Source organism: Bolinopsis microptera, chromosome 11 (assembly GCF_026151205.1).
Source record: "Bolinopsis microptera isolate Bmic1 chromosome 11, MBARI_Bmic_1.0, whole genome shotgun sequence".
NCBI lineage: Eukaryota > Metazoa > Ctenophora > Tentaculata > Lobata > Bolinopsidae > Bolinopsis > Bolinopsis microptera.
This window is the reverse complement of record NC_087082.1, coordinates 16,308,499-16,327,727: the sequence shown is the minus strand read 5'-3', so window position 1 is coordinate 16,327,727 and position 19,229 is coordinate 16,308,499. Positions and strand designations below refer to the sequence as shown.

The following is a 19,229-nucleotide window of genomic DNA, read 5'->3' as shown; positions in this document are numbered from 1 at the left end:
CAACAAAATAATTACCAATAACTAATTTTAATTAATCGTTTAAAATTATATATTTACGTTGCAATATTTAATTAACAGTTAATGAGGGAAATTAATTCGGCGTGGTGTAACCGCGGCGAAATTCTTGTTTTACGTCGTTTTGGGACGTGGTCTAGTGCCTGCAAAGTTTCAGATCTCTAACTTCATTTTAAATGGTTTTTTAAGGCACTTGAATATGGGATTTTGGGTTATTTTACTAATTTCGTATAACATGCTGGCGCGTATTTGCGCAAATTCTTAAAATTTACTCATATAACTATTTTTTTAGTCCTGTCATCTTTACATTGAATTAGAATGTTTGAACTAAAATATACCTGCTGAAACTACTTTCGATTGAGTCTTAATGCCGGGACAACAATAAAGGGGTTATAATAGTTATAGGGGGTAAATAGGTTGTGAATATAAGGGCATCGGTTATGCTTGACCCCCAAGGGGCAAGTGTGATAAAGCGACTTTTGTAGCGCGATGCATGCGTTACTGTGCGCGCCGCGACTCATGAGGCTTTTCTGGCTAGATCGGGCGAAAAATGCGCTACTGTGCCGCGCCGAGATGCCATGAATTGACATGTCAATTAAAAGCGTCTTCAAACAAAATGAATCCCCAGCGGCAAGCCAAGCATTTGCAGATTTATAACTTACCAAGACGCGCGCCGAGTTGGACTCGATGCGCGGACGGTCTTGAAATTGAATTAATAAATATTTTACGAGTATCACTATCAGTATCAGTATCACCCGTTAAGCAAAGCATCCACATGGTATCCTTTTGTGGGCCACCAAGGCCTGCAGCCTCTCCTCAAAACATCAAACATGCTCCAGTTTAATAACGGGTGATACTCGTAAATATTTGGAACAAATATTTTACGAGTATCACCCGTTAACCCCCCTCCCCCTGTTCGGATTTGTCCGAAATTCCAAAACAATCCCCCTCCCTATTTGCCCGGTCGTCTTAAGGAGATGGCCCCTGTTAGGGACGTGTGTAGTACCTCAGAACTAGAAGTTAAGTTGAACCCCAGTATGCTGCGTTTAATTCCAGTTTAAATCCTTGGCATTAGTGTTTCATAAAGATGAAATTAAGTGATCACTTTATGATTTAAGATATGATTCGAGAGGTTTGCTGTACACTGCAGCCATTCGGTCAGAAAGGAACATTTAGTGTTATTAGAAATTATTTACAAAAGAATTATTTGAATTAATAGAGTAATGTATTCATCAATTAGTGGAACAATATTTTAACCAGTTTTGAAAACCTGTAATTTGTATTATTAAACCTGTTTTGTTTGCAATAACCTTGTTTGCAATATCCTGTTTGTTTGCCACCTCCTGGATAACGCGTGGCCGTCTTTCCATGGCGTCCTCTTCCACAGAACACCTAGATACAAAAGATGAACACACAAGATTCTCAGGCCGTCTGCCTTTAGCCTTTTCCGAACGCCTCTCTTATCGACGTATTGGTTTTCCTCACGGCGGGTTGGTGTTAGTATGCTGCGCTCTCTCCCATGTCACTAGTTTCATAATAGGTTTGTAATCCTTTATTGTAAATGATTGACCTTAGTATTTTGTTCCTAAGACGTATCAATATCATGCATAATTTGGTTAAGATTAAGTCACGAGTTCAAGTTCTGTATATAATTGCGAGGTAAAATACTATCCGTTGCTCTCACCAGGATTTTCCTAACGTCATGCCAGATAATAGCAATTGGTTCCCGTCGCTTCTGTTGAATTCATAATAGGCTAGGAAGTTTGTTCCTCGAGGTAGAGCTTTTATAATTATTAAACTATTAATTAGATGTTGTTCATTGCAATGTTAATTCCAATTATTGATTCACATTGTTCGTAATACTAAAGTCATTCCCGATTGGTTAGTAATTAAATTCTAATAGGTTTATACCTTCCTAGGTAATATTGTGGTGAGCCTATCCTACCTGGTTGCTTGTCCTAACCTTAGCAGCACCTACATTATTACCTCGTAAGTCATTTGAGCATTTATTGATAAGTTCTTACATATTTAGTATTCTACAGTTCATTCTAATTTAACTTTATCTTGTTTAATTTTATCCTAGTTAGTATATTATTGTCTTTAATTGATCCGTCATTTGCTAATAATTTGTCCCTTTCTAGGACATTCCCCTCCCACGGATTCTGCCCTCGTTGGCAGCATTGAAGGAACGTAGCCATGATATAGCAGCTACCTGTCCATCGTCCAGAGAGAGAGTCAGCCAGCCCGTTATAATACACACCAGTTCCCATTGATCACCCAGCTACCCAACTGATTTAGGGTAACGGACTTTACCATGAGATTGAACACTTATTTTATGTACGATTGGATTGGTCTTGCATTATTTTACAATTCTTATTAACTTGTTTTAATTGGTTATCTTCCAGATATAAATTCATCTAAAAGTTCGAAGTTAAAACTCTAGACATAATTTCCCCTAAAAGTTCGAAGTCCATAATTATAACATAAATTCCTGTCATAAATCTACCATTGTACACTGAGAGTTTGGGGTTGAACTATGCCCTGAGTGAGTCTCAAACCGGGAGGTATTCCATAATATCGGAACCTGAATATCCATACTCTAGTTAAAAGGAGCCCATTATACGTAGTTAAATTAATACCATCACAATTTAATGAAATATAATAAATAAATAATCTCTAGAAGTCATGGAAAATTGGAGCAGTAAATAGGCCGTTAAGTAAGTTGTCGTGCGAAAACCCGAGTACGCATCTTAACAGCCCCTTGCCTGCCTCTGGGGATCAGTTTTGTTTTTGAAGACGCTTTATTGCTTTAAGAGCCGAAGTTAACTGACAGAAAGCATGAAGTTGACCTAAAGTTAGATATGCGTCGTCTTCCAATTATATCTGATATCGGTCCCGCAATATTTGAAATTGTATCGCCTCTCGAATCCTATAAGATTTAAGTATCCTATCGGGTCCGAGAGCAAATCCTATCGGCGCGGCACTCGGAATTGTTAAATCATAAATTCTATCTCTGATCTCCGCTAGGATTAGCGCTCGGATTCGATTAGCCTCTCGAATCCTATAAGATTTAAGTATCCTATCGGGTCCGAGAGCAAATCCTATCGGCGCGGCACTCGGAATTGTTAAATTGTAAATTCTATCTCTGATCTCCGCTAGGATTAGCGCTCGGATTCGATAGGTTTTTAATTTCCTATCTGTGATCTGGTCCGAGAGCAAATCCTATCACCTCTCGGAATTGACATATCCTATTGCCGATCAGTAGGAATTCATCGGAGGTATATGTAGTTAATGGCATGTGGCAAGCACGACCGTCGCCCTCATTATACTAACACTATTATACCTCATTTTATATTATTATACCCCCTTTATATTACTGTTTTCCAGGCATTAAGAATAAGACTCATCAGAAGTCGTTCATGGTTCAGCAGGCATATTTTAAGTTCAAAACATTATAAGGGGTCCGGGGTCGTTCACATGTTTGATATTACGTAGTCAGCCGAGGGGGTTTCAAATGATTACGCTAGTGTAATTTTGACACACTAGCTATGTGTAAAACTGATTACGGAGGGGGGGGGGTTAAAAATTGTCCAAAAAGTGATGACGCGGACGTTACTGTCACGTTACTGTGACCAAGATGTAAATCAGATCGAATTGAGACGCCGTTCGATCTAATTTCTCGTTCGATCTAATTTCTCGTTCGATCTGATTTACATCTTGGTGACAGTTATACGTGAACGACCCCTAAATCAATGTCAAAGATGACAGGAATAAGAAATAGTTGTAGACGTTTTTATTTTAAGAAATTGGCGCAAATTATGCGCCAGCACTTTTGTACGAAATTCGGTGATAAGACATAGACGCTATTTTCCGATGATATAATAGTTGAATTGCATGCTGCAGCCGATGCCGAAGTCACTGGTTACGTAACCGTACATTTCGAGGATTTTTTATTGTTTTCCTAAATTTGAGATTGTGCCAGAACGTTCCAGAAAGACTGGCAATGTGACTGCTGTAAATGTTGCGCGACGCAACTTTCGTCAATCGTTTTATAAATGCGAGTGCGCTAAATTTGCCATTATTCATTATTGTTTGTACAATTTTGTACTGTCGGATGCTAGAAGAATCATATTTTCAAGGTAAGTTACATTACCACCATATTTTAGAAGTAATCTTGAATGAAATTACAAGAACCTCAAGAGAACAATAATAACAAGAAGTACGGTATTTTTGTGATTTATGTAGGTCTACATTAAGCGTGTGAGCAAGTCATGTTATCGAATTACAATGATTATCACGATACTAAAAACAAAACTACAACCATTCACTTCAAGAAACAGAATTTGAATAACCCAGAGGTCAGACACAACAGTTATTTGTTCCATCAGAACAAAATAAAACATATAAATTCCAGCAGGGACACATCCGTCAGTCGGTTTAGACGACTATCTTATCTGTTTAGCAGTGATAAGTTTATCTAAATACCAAAGTACAAATAAATCTACTGTACTTAAAAGTTCATAAGAACACCTTTCTCGTTAACTAGTTCGCAAGTTAAATAAATACCAAATACATTTCTTACACCCAAAATTCCAGATCACGAATCACGCGAAAGAAATAAACAGAACCATCATAGCACGAAGTCTACACCAGACATCTAATAAACCCTTAATTAACATATTATTATAATCCGGTCTAATGAAAATCCTGATAACAGGGTTAATACCAGTGTTACAAACCAGTAAAGTTGTCAGGAAAGTGGTGGTTTCAAGAGAAGGGATTAAGTTTGTGTTTTCACTAAAGTAAACTAAAAGAAACAACAAGAATATAGGTAAAGTGGACATGACTTGTGTGATGAACAGACAGGATAAGACAAAGATAGTTCTCCTGCTACCACCCAAAACTGGTTTTTTATCTTTCTTCTTTTAGTGTGCATGTCTTCTCCTCTTGTTGGAGTTGCAGGAGGCAGAGGAGTCTTTTCACTTCCTCCTTTCATCTCACCGTCACTATAACGTAGTTGCCGAGACTCGCCCCCACATATAGTATTATCACTATCTCGTTCTGTTCCATTAAAACCAACACAACTACCATAACCATCACCACCACCACCACACTTCCTATACACATCATTACTTCCCTCTGTTACTTTCTTCTTAGATCCCCTACAATTCTTATCTAGTTGTGGGTACAGAGTATCCGCCGTACTTCTCCTCCTCTTCACCTTATCCACGTGTCTAGCAATGTACAGTGTCCAGGAGAAGGAAACAGCTGTGATAATGAGAGGTATAACAATAGCCAGCAAACCCAGGGCCATGTTGAACTGTAAACTGCTACAACTACAAGACAGAGAGTGAGAGGAGAAGTGGTAGGAGGCGAGAGGGATGGGAAGTAGAGCTACCACTACCGCTACCACCCACACTGCCACCACGTTGATGTGGGTGATGAGGTGGTGGTGTGGGGAGAGGGGGTGGGTCAGGTGGAGCAGTCTACACAAACTCCACATAACTATACTCCACACTGAGGAGATGAGGTAGATATTGTCTACAAACCTTCAGGGAAGATGGGTGTTAGGAATTTGAAGTATGTACACCTAATAGTATGTTCACCTAATAGTATGTTCACCCAATAGTATGTTCACCTAATAGTATGTTCACCCAATAGTATGTTCACCTAATAGTATGTTCACCTAATAGTATGTTCACCCAATAGTATGTTCACCCAATAGTAAGTTCACCTAATAGTATGTTCACCTAATAGTATGTTCACCCAATAGTATGTTCACCCAATAGTATGTTCACCCAATAATATGTTCACCCAATAGTATGTTCACCCAATAGTATGTTCACCTAATAGTATGTTCACCTAATAGTATGTTCACCTAATAGTATGTTCACCTAATAGTATGTTCACCCAATAGTATGTTCACCTAATAGTATGTTCACCTAATAGTATGTTCACCCAATAGTATGTTCACCCAATAGTATGTTCACCCAATAATATGTTCACCCAATAGTATGTTCACCCAATAGTATGTTCACCTAATAGTATGTTCACCTAATAGTATGTTCACCTAATAGTATGTTCACCTAATAGTATGTTCACCTAATAGTATGTTCACCTAATAGTATGTTCACCTAATAGTATGTTCACCTAATAGTATGTTCACCTAATAGTATGTTCACCTAATAGTATGTTCACCTAATAGTATGTTCACCTAATAGTATGTTCACCTAATAGTATGTTCACCTAATAGTATGTTCACCTAATAAGCATGTTCACCTAATAACTCCCACTTTAATCTTTATTTACGTCTTCAGTTTACAAATCAGTGAAACACAAACATACTAGCCATATTATCTTACTTTGTTTTTAACTTCCTTACAGTTTATAAAGGACAAAATATAGAAATTAGCCACAAACCCAGCAAAGTAACAGATCCACCAAGGTAGGAACTCTCTCTGAATGATAAGACCGCTGATAAAGATAGGAACAGTAATGGAAGCAGCGATAATATCTGACACTCCAAGGGAGAACCCCCAGTATTTCTCCGTCCTGGCCACACCCAGACTAGGCTTGTTTCTGAACATGTTGAAGATGAAACTGTAGCCTAGGTAGCAGAGGAGGGTGGAAGTAGAGAGGAGGGTGATATCAACCACCATCCAGCAGCTCCCTAACATCTCAACAAACAAGAGTATAAACCTGATGAGGTCACCACGAAACCAGCACCGTGTGCAATAGTGTCACTGTTACTGTGCAATAGTGTCACTGTTACTGTTCAATAGTGTCACTGTTACTGTGCAATAGTGTCACTGTTACTGTGCAATAGTGTCACTGTTACTGTGCAATAGTGTCACTGTTACTGTGCAATAGTGTCACTGTTACTGTGCAATAGTGTCACTGTTACTGTGCAATAGTGTCACTGTTACTGTGCAATAGTGTCACTGTTACTGTGCAATAGTGTCACTGTTACTGTGCAATAGTGTCACTGTTACTGTGCAATAGTGTCACTGTTACTGTGCAATAGTGTCACTGTTACTGTGCAATAGTGTCACTGTTACTGTGCAATAGTGTCACTGTTACTGTGCAATAGTGTCACTGTTACTGTGCAATAGTGTCACTGTTACTGTGCAATAGTGTCACTGTTACTGTGCAATAGTGTCACTGTTACTGTGCAATAGTGTCACTGTTACTGTGCAATAGTGTCAATGTTACTGTGCAATAGTGTCACTGTTACTGTGCAATAGTGTCACTGTTACTGTGCAATAGTGTCACTGTTACTGTGCAATAGTGTCACTGTTACTGTGCAATAGTGTCACTGTTACTGTGCAATAGTGTCACTGTTACTGTGCAATAGTGTCACTGTTACTGTGCAATAGTGTCACTGTTACTGTGCAATAGTGTCACTGTTACTGTGCAATAGTGTCACTGTTACTGTGCAATAGTGTCACTGTTACTGTGCAATAGTGTCACTGTTACTGTGCAATAGTGTTACTGTTACTGTGCAATAGTGTCACTGTTACTGTGCAATAGTGTCACTGTTACTGTGCAATAGTGTCACTGTTACTGTGCAATAGTCTCACTGTTACTGTGCAATAGTGTTACTGTTACTGTGCAATAGTGTCACTGTTACTGTGCAATAGTGTTACTGTTACTGTGCAATAGTGTCACTGTTACTGTGGGGGGTACCAATGGCATAAAATGGCATAAATGGCATACGTTTTATGGCATAAATGGAAATTTTGATTGGCCAATTCTCCATTTATGCCATGAATTTAGGTCTTCATATTTGACTTTAAATTCGCAAATTATTATTAGTACTTGAATAAAAGACATGTTTCATGCTTTATAACGCTTGGAATGATCGTTAAAGATTCATATGACAAATAAAGAAAATAGAAATGTATTATATCAAAAATGGCATAAATGGCATACGTTTTATGGCATAAATGGAAATTTTTATTGGCCAATTCTCCATTATGCCATTTATGCCATTGGTACCCCCCCGTTACTGTGCAATAGTGTTACTGTTACTGTGCAATAGTGTCACTGTTACTGTGCAATAGTGTCACTGTTACTGTGCAATAGTGTCACTGTTACTGTGCAATAGTGTCACTGTTACTGTAGACATATTAATCAATTTTCACGAATATTTATTCTACCGAGTGAACATATAGAATAGCAGCCGGCTATGAGTAATTATTCAAAATGCGTGAGAAACAAAACGGCAACAAAATTACGGGGATTGGGAAACACGTTGAATAAATTACAACCACGACGCTTACTCCTTTGTTATACAGTTGCCACGTGGTAGCCTCTCTAATTTCTGTGAGGGGTAATTTTCTGAAATTCATTTAGCCAAGTATGCATCATTTTCTGTTTTTCAGCTTGAATATTTATTGAGAGTGTAAGCTGCCGATGATAATACGATAATAGTGACTAAACTCCCCATATTGTCTCGTGATTATAAGTAATTTTCACTTTGGTTTGTTACATGTTAATTACATGTTAATTACATGTTAATTACATGTTAATTACATGTTAATTACATGTTATCAATTGTCCTTGAAAACTAAATGATATAAATCTGTCGACAACGAATGCTGTTGATTTTTTTTTAAAAGATAAGAAAGCTGACAAGGGAGCTAAAAAACACATGGAGCATTATTAACAATAGATTTAGGAGAGCTTGAAGTTTAATATCATTTAAGAATTAAGATTCGAATTTTAGTGAATATATGATTGACGGATGATGCGTGTCTAAATGTCTCCGAAATATTTGACTCTGGCAGAGAGCTGCAACGTAGTGCAGGTCGGACAGTTCATTGTCAATAGATAAACAGATGACGACAATCAGAGAGAGATGGCACAAGTATGACATTTAAGTTAACAGTATCGACCAATAGCAATGTCGCATCGTTTCAAACAAAAGAGTGGTGCTAATGAAAGTACTGGTTTTGTTGATTGCCTTGATCTGGCAGAATTAATCCTGGGCATTATTTTCAACCGTGAATTGGCGGAAAATTTGATTCAATATACTTTTATGTGAACTTTAAAAAATATAATAAATGAAAAATATAAGGTGTGGTTTTTAGTGCGTTTAACCCATGATAAATTAATGAAATAATTTTGATTCCCTATAAGTTGGCTTTCTCCTTTTTCGATCAACTTATCATCAAAAACAAATCATGTATGTTGGCCGATAATAATCTACAGTTCTGTACTTTGTAACTTCTACATACAATTATTAAATCTGAGTAAAGAAGAATCGCGAGGAATTGTTCCTTAAAACACAGAGAATAAACGATATTGAAGTGGTCCCAAAAAGCAATGATCAACAAAACTGTATTTATAAATACTATTTTTTGTAAATATACAAATCAGATCTTTTAGTTTTTACCAAATAAGCTAGAATGAAATTTAAACGGAAATATACAGGGTGGGCCAAAAGTCAGTGTGCAAACGTTGGGTCTTATACCTCCGCCGTGTTTTATATTTGAGAGCTGTTGCTTTGCAGATGGCATACTGTACTTACTGGTTCGAGGATTCCGTCGTCAAAATTTGAAAATTCGAATATTTTAGACCACGCCCATTCAATATTAAAACACCTATATTGTTTTCTCTGAACATGCTGAACGCCTAATTTTTTTTAGAGACTGTAGATTATCAAATGTTGCATATGATCTGAAAACATGAGGCAAAACGGATTAGAAATGACGAAGTTATCAAGCATTTTGTGTATCTCGTTAACAAAATTGACTGGGTGATTATGTGACACCGTGACACGACACCTTAATTGGGCACCCTTAACAATTCCCATAATGTTTAACGGGGTCGTTAACGGGGTCACCTTATCACGTGATTAGGTAAACCAATCACCTGATCACACGTAATGAATATACTCGTTATGCTTCAAATCTCGGTCATCTGAGAAGCTACAGTTCTAATTCTTTCAGGACAAACGTAATTCGAATGGCCAAACACAATTCAATAACATTTAGCTTGATCCGACTATCCAAACTATCAAATAAATGTGAAAATGAACATCCATTTGAAAAAAATGAACGCGAATATTTTTCGAGTTGACAATTCCTCGAACCAGTGGTGGTACTAAGTCATACCAGAAGGAAGTATTTCAATTGGGCACTCAGTGACTGAGCTATTAAGGCCAACGTTTGCACACTGACTTTTGGCCCACCCTGTACATTTTGTAAAATCACAATTTAACAGTAGAACAGTACAGTTTTACAATAAATATTCAATGTAAACGTAAATTCTTTCGAAGTATAAAAATATTTACGCTAAATCATGCTTTCATGCGTTGATATCTTAAACTTGTACGTCTCATATATCTTCATCTGACAATAATTGATAATAGCTAGTTCGCTGTTCCTGAAGGTCATCTATTTCCATTACTATAATGAACAATAAAATTATTCATGATTGTATTTTGTAACCGGTGGCGAAGTATAATAAACGTTTCAAACATGCTATGCGGCGTTTCAGAAGTAGATGACCCAATTTTATAAGCTTTTCCGTGGTACAGTGGTTTACTACATGAATGTAGAACATTTAATTGTTAACAAACAAATTTTTAAAACAATCTTTTCGAAATTAGTTAGAAGTAAGAACCCAAAAATCTATGAAGTAAACAAGCCATATTTAATTAAAATTGTACAATAATTTTGGCCCAGAATCAGTACTCGCAGCTCAGTTCTGAATGTCTTACTTGTAATAACCTCACAAGTAACAGTTCACTTGTAGCTACATACCACAATCTATTAGAGTGGAAATTCTCCCGGAAACACTCCCGCTTATAAACAGTCTTATAAACACTCCCAAAACTGTACATAAGATCACGTGACTCAACTGAAGATCCTCCTCACTTCAGATTTCTGCTGATCTGACAGTGACATAGGAAAATCCACATTAATTGTGACCAACATGTCGCCGTATTGTCCCAGTTGCTTGCTGATTGGCATTCCGTACCCTTTTATCTTGCGTTTAGAGCCAGGTTTGATTGTGTTGTTTCCTAGTGGTATAGGCACTTTCTGAGGAGATGATAATTGTTACTTATTCCATATACATTATACATTATTATACACTAGAAACCCGCTAGTCGAAAGCTTTGTTCGAGGAAATTTTAAAAATCAGTTATGTTTTAATTTCTCTTCATCATATAGCTCTGTTATACTGTAGACATAATGGAATTTATCTAACAATGGCGACAGCGTTGTTAGTATTCGGATTCCCAAAACGATACCTTTTACCGCATCAAAAAATACCAATCACAACCAAAGTTATGAATATAAATCATAGCGTGAGCGTAAATGTGAGCTAGTTTTGAAATTATGACGTAGCATACAGCATAACAACGCGCGTAGTTAAGATGTTCTTGCTCGCGCACGTGCATTTTAACGTTGCTACGCAACAGCGCAGTAAACCTTTGCTAAAATAACGACATTATTCTAAGGGTTATTTTACCTCACTTCCGACGTTAATTATAAAAAATCTAAAGCCTAAATCAAAATTCTAAGAATGCTATAGCCTATTCCTATCCTTTTTCTACAACCCTGCTAAAAATGGCGAGGTTTCAACTCCATTTGCGAGCTGGGTTTGATTTCACCAGAGGGTCATTTTGAGGTCGATTTTCGGTGTTTTTTCTTCTATGTCCCCGTTGCCGGGGAAATTTCGTCAAGTTTAAATTATAGTATAGATGTATATATACATTATACATTATACATGTGTATTATGTATTTCAAAATGTAATAATTTGTCTACAATTTAAAACAAAAATTAGATTTTGAGAGCCATTCAAGATTTGGACACGAGTCTCAAGTAACACCCTATTATATGGACGTAATGTAATAATTGGAGGGTTTATTATGGTGAATTTGCTATTTTAAGTGGTTAACCTTGTTTACTTGTTTACTTGAAGCATGAGAAATATAAGGGTTATATATAACCCTTATATTTCTATATATATATATATAGCTTAACTAAAAACCCTTTGATCTGCGACTACAGTATATATCTGTTATCTTGTTATGTGTATCTCAGACAAGAAATAAATATGAGCAAAAACTGTCTGAGGGTGAACTTTTAGTAACTACTTAGTAACTACTTTAGTAACTACTTAGTAACTACTTTAGTAACTACTTAGTAACTACTTTAGTAACTACTTAGTAACTACTTTAGTAACTACTTAGTAACTACTTTAGTAACTACTTAGTAACTACTTTAGTAACTACTTAGTAACTACTTTAGTAACTACTTAGTAACTACTTAGTAACTACTTAGTAACTACTTTAGTAACTACTTAGTAACTACTTTAGTAACTACTTAGTAACTACTTTAGTAACTACTTAGTAACTACTTTAGTAACTACTTAGTAACTACTCTAGTAACTAGGTACTTAGTAACTACTTAGTAACTACTCTAGTAACTAGGTACTTAGTAACAGCGTTCTTGATGAAGAACCTCACAAATAAATAACATGTAATTAACAGATAATTAAATAATTAACATATAAGTAACTGTAAGTAACTGTAAGTGAGATGTAATTACCTCTTGTGTGATGGCAGGAACAACTAGCTCCATGTTACCACACAGCGCCTCCACTAAGGATATCTGAGCTGTGTAGTGGAGATCGTTACCTGGAATAATTACCTGTTGTAAGTATCTTATCTGGTTTTTAATCTTACGATAAATGTTATTACCTGGCAGTCATATTATTTTATTAACAAACACACGCACAGGAGGAGTATTTGGAGTAAGTTTTCAAAATGTTAAATAGTTTTTATCTTATTATTGAATGGTAAATTGACTTGTATAAAGCCGCAATCTTTATACAATTTATATATATATATATATATACTAATTCACCTTATCTCCGGAAACCAATGTAAAGACATTAATAATTAACTAATTATCTTATTAAACCAATTACCTTCTCGTTTGAAGAAAGAATGAGGTTTTTCTGCAATTATGAATACAACGTCCTGAGCTTTCTTACCTGGATACACGTCGCCCTAAATGGAAACATATTTAATACTTCTGGCTAGATTTTACACCATTTGAGCAGGGTTGCGTGGATACGAGTGTCGGGACCCTTTTTAAATTATTATTTATTTGGATGATTAAGGTCAAAATATACACTAAATTGTGGTATTTGAGCGTCGTAAAGTTGTATGGAAATTATTAAAATGCTCATTTCTAGCCATTTATGAAACCCAATAACCATTAACCTTATTACTAAACCTAGTAATAGATCTGTTAAAATGTTCTACCTCATTAGGGAATGTTAACTTAGTTCCAGCTTTCCATCCGGGTTTAATGTTCAGAGTCAAGATGTTCTCATCCTGTTGACATTATAGTATCAGTTAGATCACGTGGTTAAATTAGATCACGTGGTTAGATCACGTGGTTAAATTACCTTACAACACCTCAAATCTATTATTTGAGGCTCTCATGATGTTTTTAAACGAAGATTTCAAGCCTCATTTGTGTGTTTCCCTTCATGTCCGTAACAATTATAAACACACAAGGCGATGAAGCAATTAACATTATCTTACATGGAAGTAGTAGTATGTTCATGCTAACATCACTTTAACTGTCAGTGATGTACCCTGAAAACAGTTTACCTGCGATGATGTACCATTATTCTGATGGATTGTTCGTGTTATCTTCATCTTCTTAGAGCATCCCTCGTACAGTTCCTCAAGAGATAACGGTATAGTCTGAGGAATATTGGAGTATTACTGTGAAACTGATATAATACAAGTTATGCATTACTGCCTTCTGGTACCTTTACAATTACACCATGTACTGATATAATACAGTTTGCACAGGAAGGCGAAGCAACAGTTAGATTTTAACACATTTACAAAATATTATAATATGACTTCTTTAAAGAATTCTAATTTCTACAACTCACCTTCTCAATAGCTGCTTGCTTTGGAGAACCTCCTCCAAATCCTCCAGGCATTCCAAACATACCAGACCCACCTGGCATACCACCACCCATACCACCGGGCATTCCACCCATACCACTAGGCATTCCACCCATCCCTCCAAATCCTCCCATTCCTCCAGGCATTCCACCACCCATTCGCTGAAAATGTGTCAAGGTTTATTTATAGGTTGTACAATGTACATAAATAATAGGGCCAATAACGGGTGAACTAATGATAGACGGTCATGTTGGTAGCATCTCATAACAATCATTCCTTTTAGGGCTAAAACTTTGGTATTTTTTATCCTTTATTGTCATTAATTTGCTCTGTGAAAACCCCTACCAACTATTAATCACGTACAATTATTATTTGCAAGATTTTGTTACAAAATTATCACACTCTAAAATCAATCCTGAAAGTAAAAAATTAACACACACAGTAAACACTATTTGAAAGTATATAATAAAGACTAACTTGACCGAAGCCACCGAATCCGCCATTGTCTCCAAACAAGTCTTTGAAAGGGTCTTCATCTCCGAAGAAAGAAGAGAAAGTAGCAAAAGGATCGCCGTGAAATTGATAGTTGTGAAAGTTTTTAGCGCCTCCAGGACCAGGTCCTCCTCCCATACCTCCCTTCAATCCCTCCTCCCCATACCGGTCATACGTCTCCTTCTTATCCGGATCACTTAATACCTGGAGCATGGTTTAATTAGGTTAATTAGTTAATTAGTTCCAATTATCACGTGACATCAGATAAATTCAGGAACAGACAAGATCTAGGTAAATTTAAAATACATATTCTGAAGTGAAAAATCGAAATAACTGTATCCACCACGGTAAGAGCCTCACTTCGAATGCCTCAGCGATTTCTTTAAACTTATCCTCTGCTCCAGGATTTTTATTTTTGTCAGGATGAAATTTCAGTGCTGATTTTCTGTAAGCTTTCTTGATCTCCTCAGCACTTGCTCCTTTATTCACTCCGAGAACTTGGTAGTAATCTTTACCCATAATGACCTTATCGCATAGTTAATGAATTAGAAAAGTGTAATCATACTGATCTTAATATAAATATCATCATCTTAACTCAACCTTCTTGACAATACAACTAAAACTTAATTATTAAATTTTAATTTCAATTAATTATTTTGTTGTTTCCAGCTCCCAATAAAACAAGATCTCCTGTCACTATCGACTCGGCCTAGATGTAAAAGAGCAGATGATTTGACAGTGTACTAATCAACATAATAAATTAAACCATGAAAGCAATAAAAAGTTATCAATCAAAAATAAGCAGGTCACGGCAATTCTAATAGAAAACAGCATTATTGAAATCTTGTGCTCAGTTGTTTTGGCCAAAAGTATCAATACGATACCCCAAATCTCTGAATTTAGCAGTCTCAGTTTCAGCACCAACTACCACATTACCATGGGGACTATCCCCTGATAAATACAGACCAGCAACTTGCTGCAAGTCAGACCGGGACGCATTTAATATACCCGTCCTAAAAGCCTGTCTCTGATCAAAGTTTAAACCACCAGAGAATTCAGAAAGACCTCTAGATCCTGGGGCTATAGGAGCGTCTAGTTTCCCTATCACTGATATCTTAGCTTCTTGAAGCTGCTCGTCACTGAAAGATCCCTGAGTGGCCCACGTGATAGCTTGATCGAATACAGATAAAGTGGATAAGTTATTTGGATCTCTATAGGAGAAGAAAGAGAAGGCTTGCTGTTGCATCATAGCACCGCTGCCATACGCTCCGCCCTTCTCTCTGATCTCTCGGTGAAGGAACTTGGAGGAGAGTAAAGAACCGAGGAGGGTTAGTGTAGGAGAGTCCGGGTGAGCGGCCGGTACTGCCCGGTACGACCTGGCGCAGAAGTTCACTCCCAAGTTACTGATCTCAATAAACTCGTTCACACTGTCCACTGAAACAATATCTCTAGAAATTATACCGTAGTCCTTGCCGGATTTAATATCAGGAACTCCTCTCAGCAGCTGAGAGAGAGCCTCCAAGTTCTCATCCACTTTATCTGGAGTAGTATTGAGGGCCATGCTGAACAGTGACCTGTCTTGGTGTGACACGTGTGTACCCGCCACCTCACTTACAAGCTTCTGTATGTCACCTGAGTGGAACTGCTGTACTGTTTGGGCCTGTTTGAAGCCACCCATCTGCTCACTGAGCTCTCCCAGAGGTGATATGTGTGAGCGTGATCTTGTGAGAGCAAACTGGTGACCTGAACCAGTTATGTGGTCCTTTTGTCCTGCTACGTCAGCATCCAGAAGAGCTTTGATCCTGTCTGTTTCGTTGAAGTGTGGCTTAGACAGCAACTCCTGCCACAGAGAGTACATGTAAGGGAGGTTATCATTCAAGCAAAATGAACTCAGTAGAGTCCCCAACTTGTATTTATCTATTTGATCTTTGTCCGCAGCAGTGTGGGTTGAACATGAGAATTTTCCTGTCCTCAGCATTTTCTGTAAGTCACAATCCTGATAAGTCCTCCCACCGGCACCCACCTCACTCAAAATACTACTGTACAAAGGTAGCACTGATTCCTGTTCATCAGCCAGATCACAATCTGAAATGAGACATCTGAAGTATGAAATACCATTGGTAGGTCCTGTGTATATCTGAACAGGTACCCCCTCAATACTGGTACTGTGTACCGGGTAGTGTAGGGATGTAAGTGGTACGTCACCCAGCTGGATACATGGTAAACATGACATATCCTGCACAGTATCCTGAGCAGATTTCAGTTCTGATGCCTGTTTCTGTAGCTCCTCCTTGTCTGTTTGGCTAAGTTGAGATGTTTTCTCTCTTAACATCTCCTCTTCTCTTTCTCCTAGCTTTTTCCCATACTCTTCATCTGGAACTAATGTAACGGTTAGTTTGTGCTGGTTGTCCACAAAATGCTCCTTTACAAGATCCTTTATGTGATTCCCACAACTCTCCAGCTCTTTGAACCGATCGAGATGAGTGTTCAGCTGGATGTAATCAGCAGGTTTTGCACCGTGTAACCAGGCCGCTAGCACTCCAACACCCAGATTCAGTCCAAATGAGGTCGTCTGATGTTTCTTGGAGATTTCTATCTGATGGAGGATGGCAGCAACTTGTACCTCATCACACCCCTCCTCAACGACCTCATTCCATACCTCTTCAATGGCTTGCAACACCTTTTCCACCTGATCTTTAGCCACTCCCTTCACACCTATTGTAAAGTAGCTGTCTTTAGTGTAGGAGTGAAGACCAGTTCCTGGAGCAAAATCACTCCCTAGTCCTGAGATTATCAGAGCTTCGTAAAACTTGCTCTGCGTTCCTGAAGTTAGCACATCTGTCACAACTGACAAAGCAGTATTGTTATACCTATCATTGAGAGTAGGCAACTTGTAACTTACAGCAACAGTTAGATTATTCTCATTATCAGACACACTAGGGTCGTGGGGTCCTCTCACAGTTATCTCTCTGGGATCAGACCAGCTCTGCTCAGATGGAACAAGGGTGTTGGGAGAAATTGGCTCAAACTTACTGACCACTTCCCCAATTTTTTCTAAGTGTTTTTCGAGGGGCAGATCGCCATAAGTATAGAAAGTAGCATTGCTGGGATGGTAGTGTGAGCTGTGGAAGTTCACTAGCTGATCATGTGAGAGACTGGGAATTGCTAGCGGATCTCCCCCACTACAACTACCATATGTATGACTAGGAAGTAGTCCGTTGAGTACACTCTGCCCAAATATGTATCCTGTATTGTTGGTATAACCCTTCATTTCATTGAAAACTACCCCCTTAAACACAATGTCAGATGTGATGTCCTGTGCATCAGAATGCTCTAGTCTCCAGCCCTCTTGCAAGAAATCCAACTTGTTAAGGTTCGGAAAAAGAGCTGCATCACAGTAAACGGACAGTAGATTATAAAAATCCTGCTCATTCTGTGTGGAGAAGGGATACATCGTAAAGTCTGGTCCAGTAAATGCGTTCATGAAGGTAGAAAAAGAACGAGTTAACATTTTAAAGAAGGGATCTCTTACAGGATACTTGTGAGAGCCACATAGAGCTGTGTGTTCCAGAATGTGTGCAACTCCTGTATCATCACGTGGCGTGGTGGCAAACCCTACACTGAAGCAATTGTTGGAATCATCCTTAATGACATGACAATGTCTTGCCCCCGTCTTGTCATGAATTAATTCAACAGAGGTGAGGTTAAAGTCTGCTACTTCATCTACAGATGTCACAGTGTACCCGTGTAACTTTTCTCCAGCAGTGTACAAGCATCTTCTCTGAGCAATTTGACGAAGACCCACATTTTTCAACTTCCTCAAACATCTGTACATCCTGCAATTGTTAATAATTTAAATTCACTAAAGATAAAACGAATGTAAACTGTGCAATTAGGATTTGAGCATTTTATCAATTCATTAAAACCAGCAATCAGAGGAGAGTCACTGTTTAGCACATATATTTGTTGTTGTTTTAAACTTAGTTTACCATTAGCTTGGTCATTTAAACATGAAATTGGGTGACTATCTACAAAATTGTGCCATAAGTCTGAGCAATTAAAAACATGGTTTGTGTCTCTTGACCAATGTTTTTGGCTGAGAATTTTATTTTGGCTGAGAAGTTAATTGATTTCATTAACAATGGACAATAAAATTCATTACAAACATTTTTTTATAGTAGGTATTTGCTTGTAGGGACCTCTACATATATATATCTATAATATTAATAAGTACAAACATAGAAGAAAACCAAGCATTCTTCATGATGACTGACAGATGGAAAAAGATTTTGGTAAATAACAGTAGAAACGGCAGAAAATAGGTTTTTGTGATCTAAAATTTCGGCACCCTCGTATAGTTCATCTGGTGTTACTATAAATAGCCTCTTTTTATGATATAGAAAACCAAAAGTTGACAATGAGTAGATACCATTTTCTGATCAAAGGTGACCTTACAATATTCAAAATCTTTTGGCATGGCTCCTATACATAACTAAACCTAATCAAACTTCCCAAGTAACTAAACTCACAATCACGGTTTTATCGATCACTCCGCTGAGTCACACCTACAACACCAGACCCTTATTGGTGATGATAGTCAAGGAGTGAGGTACTATGCTTGTCACGCTTCATCTTCCAAGTTCCAGCTGCATTATTATTAGCCCTAATGTTTTTCCCAAAACAAAACATAAGGCCACACTGCATTAATTATATACTGCATTAGATTGGCTATATAATATGCTGTAATAGTTCTACATTATGTTTTATGTAAAA

At 37.5% G+C, this 19,229-nt stretch overlaps 2 protein-coding genes and 1 long non-coding RNA gene across 3 annotated transcripts; 1 reads left to right on the top strand and 2 right to left on the bottom strand.

Annotated features, from left to right (window-relative positions):
- The first annotated feature begins 1,703 nt into the window (after positions 1-1,703).
- Positions 1,704-2,399, top strand: LOC134823524 (uncharacterized). The gene is made up of 3 exons (XR_010161310.1): positions 1,704-1,790; positions 1,935-2,004; positions 2,157-2,399. It is a non-coding gene; the product is annotated as an uncharacterized LOC134823524 (long non-coding RNA).
- Positions 2,400-10,223: 7,824 nt separating this feature from the next.
- LOC134822708 (dnaJ homolog subfamily B member 4-like) lies at positions 10,224-14,977 on the bottom strand. The gene is made up of 8 exons (XM_063833907.1): positions 14,817-14,977; positions 14,442-14,660; positions 13,949-14,125; positions 13,656-13,751; positions 13,302-13,373; positions 12,962-13,043; positions 12,580-12,668; positions 10,224-11,063 (listed from the first exon to the last, which is right to left on the bottom strand). Exons 1-8 carry the CDS (start codon positions 14,973-14,975, stop codon positions 10,878-10,880), a joined length of 1,080 nt encoding a protein of 359 aa, XP_063689977.1. The 5' UTR covers positions 14,976-14,977; the 3' UTR covers positions 10,224-10,877.
- A 252-nt stretch (positions 14,978-15,229) lies between these two features.
- On the bottom strand, positions 15,230-18,306 carry LOC134822651 (presequence protease, mitochondrial-like). The gene has a single exon (XM_063833821.1). The coding sequence runs from the start codon at positions 18,289-18,291 to the stop codon at positions 15,307-15,309; it is 2,985 nt and encodes a 994-aa protein (XP_063689891.1). The 5' UTR covers positions 18,292-18,306; the 3' UTR covers positions 15,230-15,306.
- Positions 18,307-19,229: the final 923 nt, after the last annotated feature.

Bases quoted from the DNA above. Each gene is read 5' to 3' on its own strand.
- LOC134822708 (XM_063833907.1), bottom strand. From the start codon at position 14,975: ATGGGTAAAGATTACTACCAAGTTCTCGGAGTGAATAAAGGAGCAAGT. The intron at 13,752-13,948 runs GTGAGTTGTAGA...AATATTCCTCAG, and splicing joins AGCAAGCAGCTATTGAGAAG to ACTATACCGTTATCTCTTGA. The intron at 13,044-13,301 runs GTAGAACATTTT...GTTTCCATTTAG, and splicing joins AGTTAACATTCCCTAATGAG to GGCGACGTGTATCCAGGTAA.
- LOC134822651 (XM_063833821.1), bottom strand. From the start codon at position 18,291: ATGTACAGATGTTTGAGGAAGTTGAAAAATGTGGGTCTTCGTCAAATT.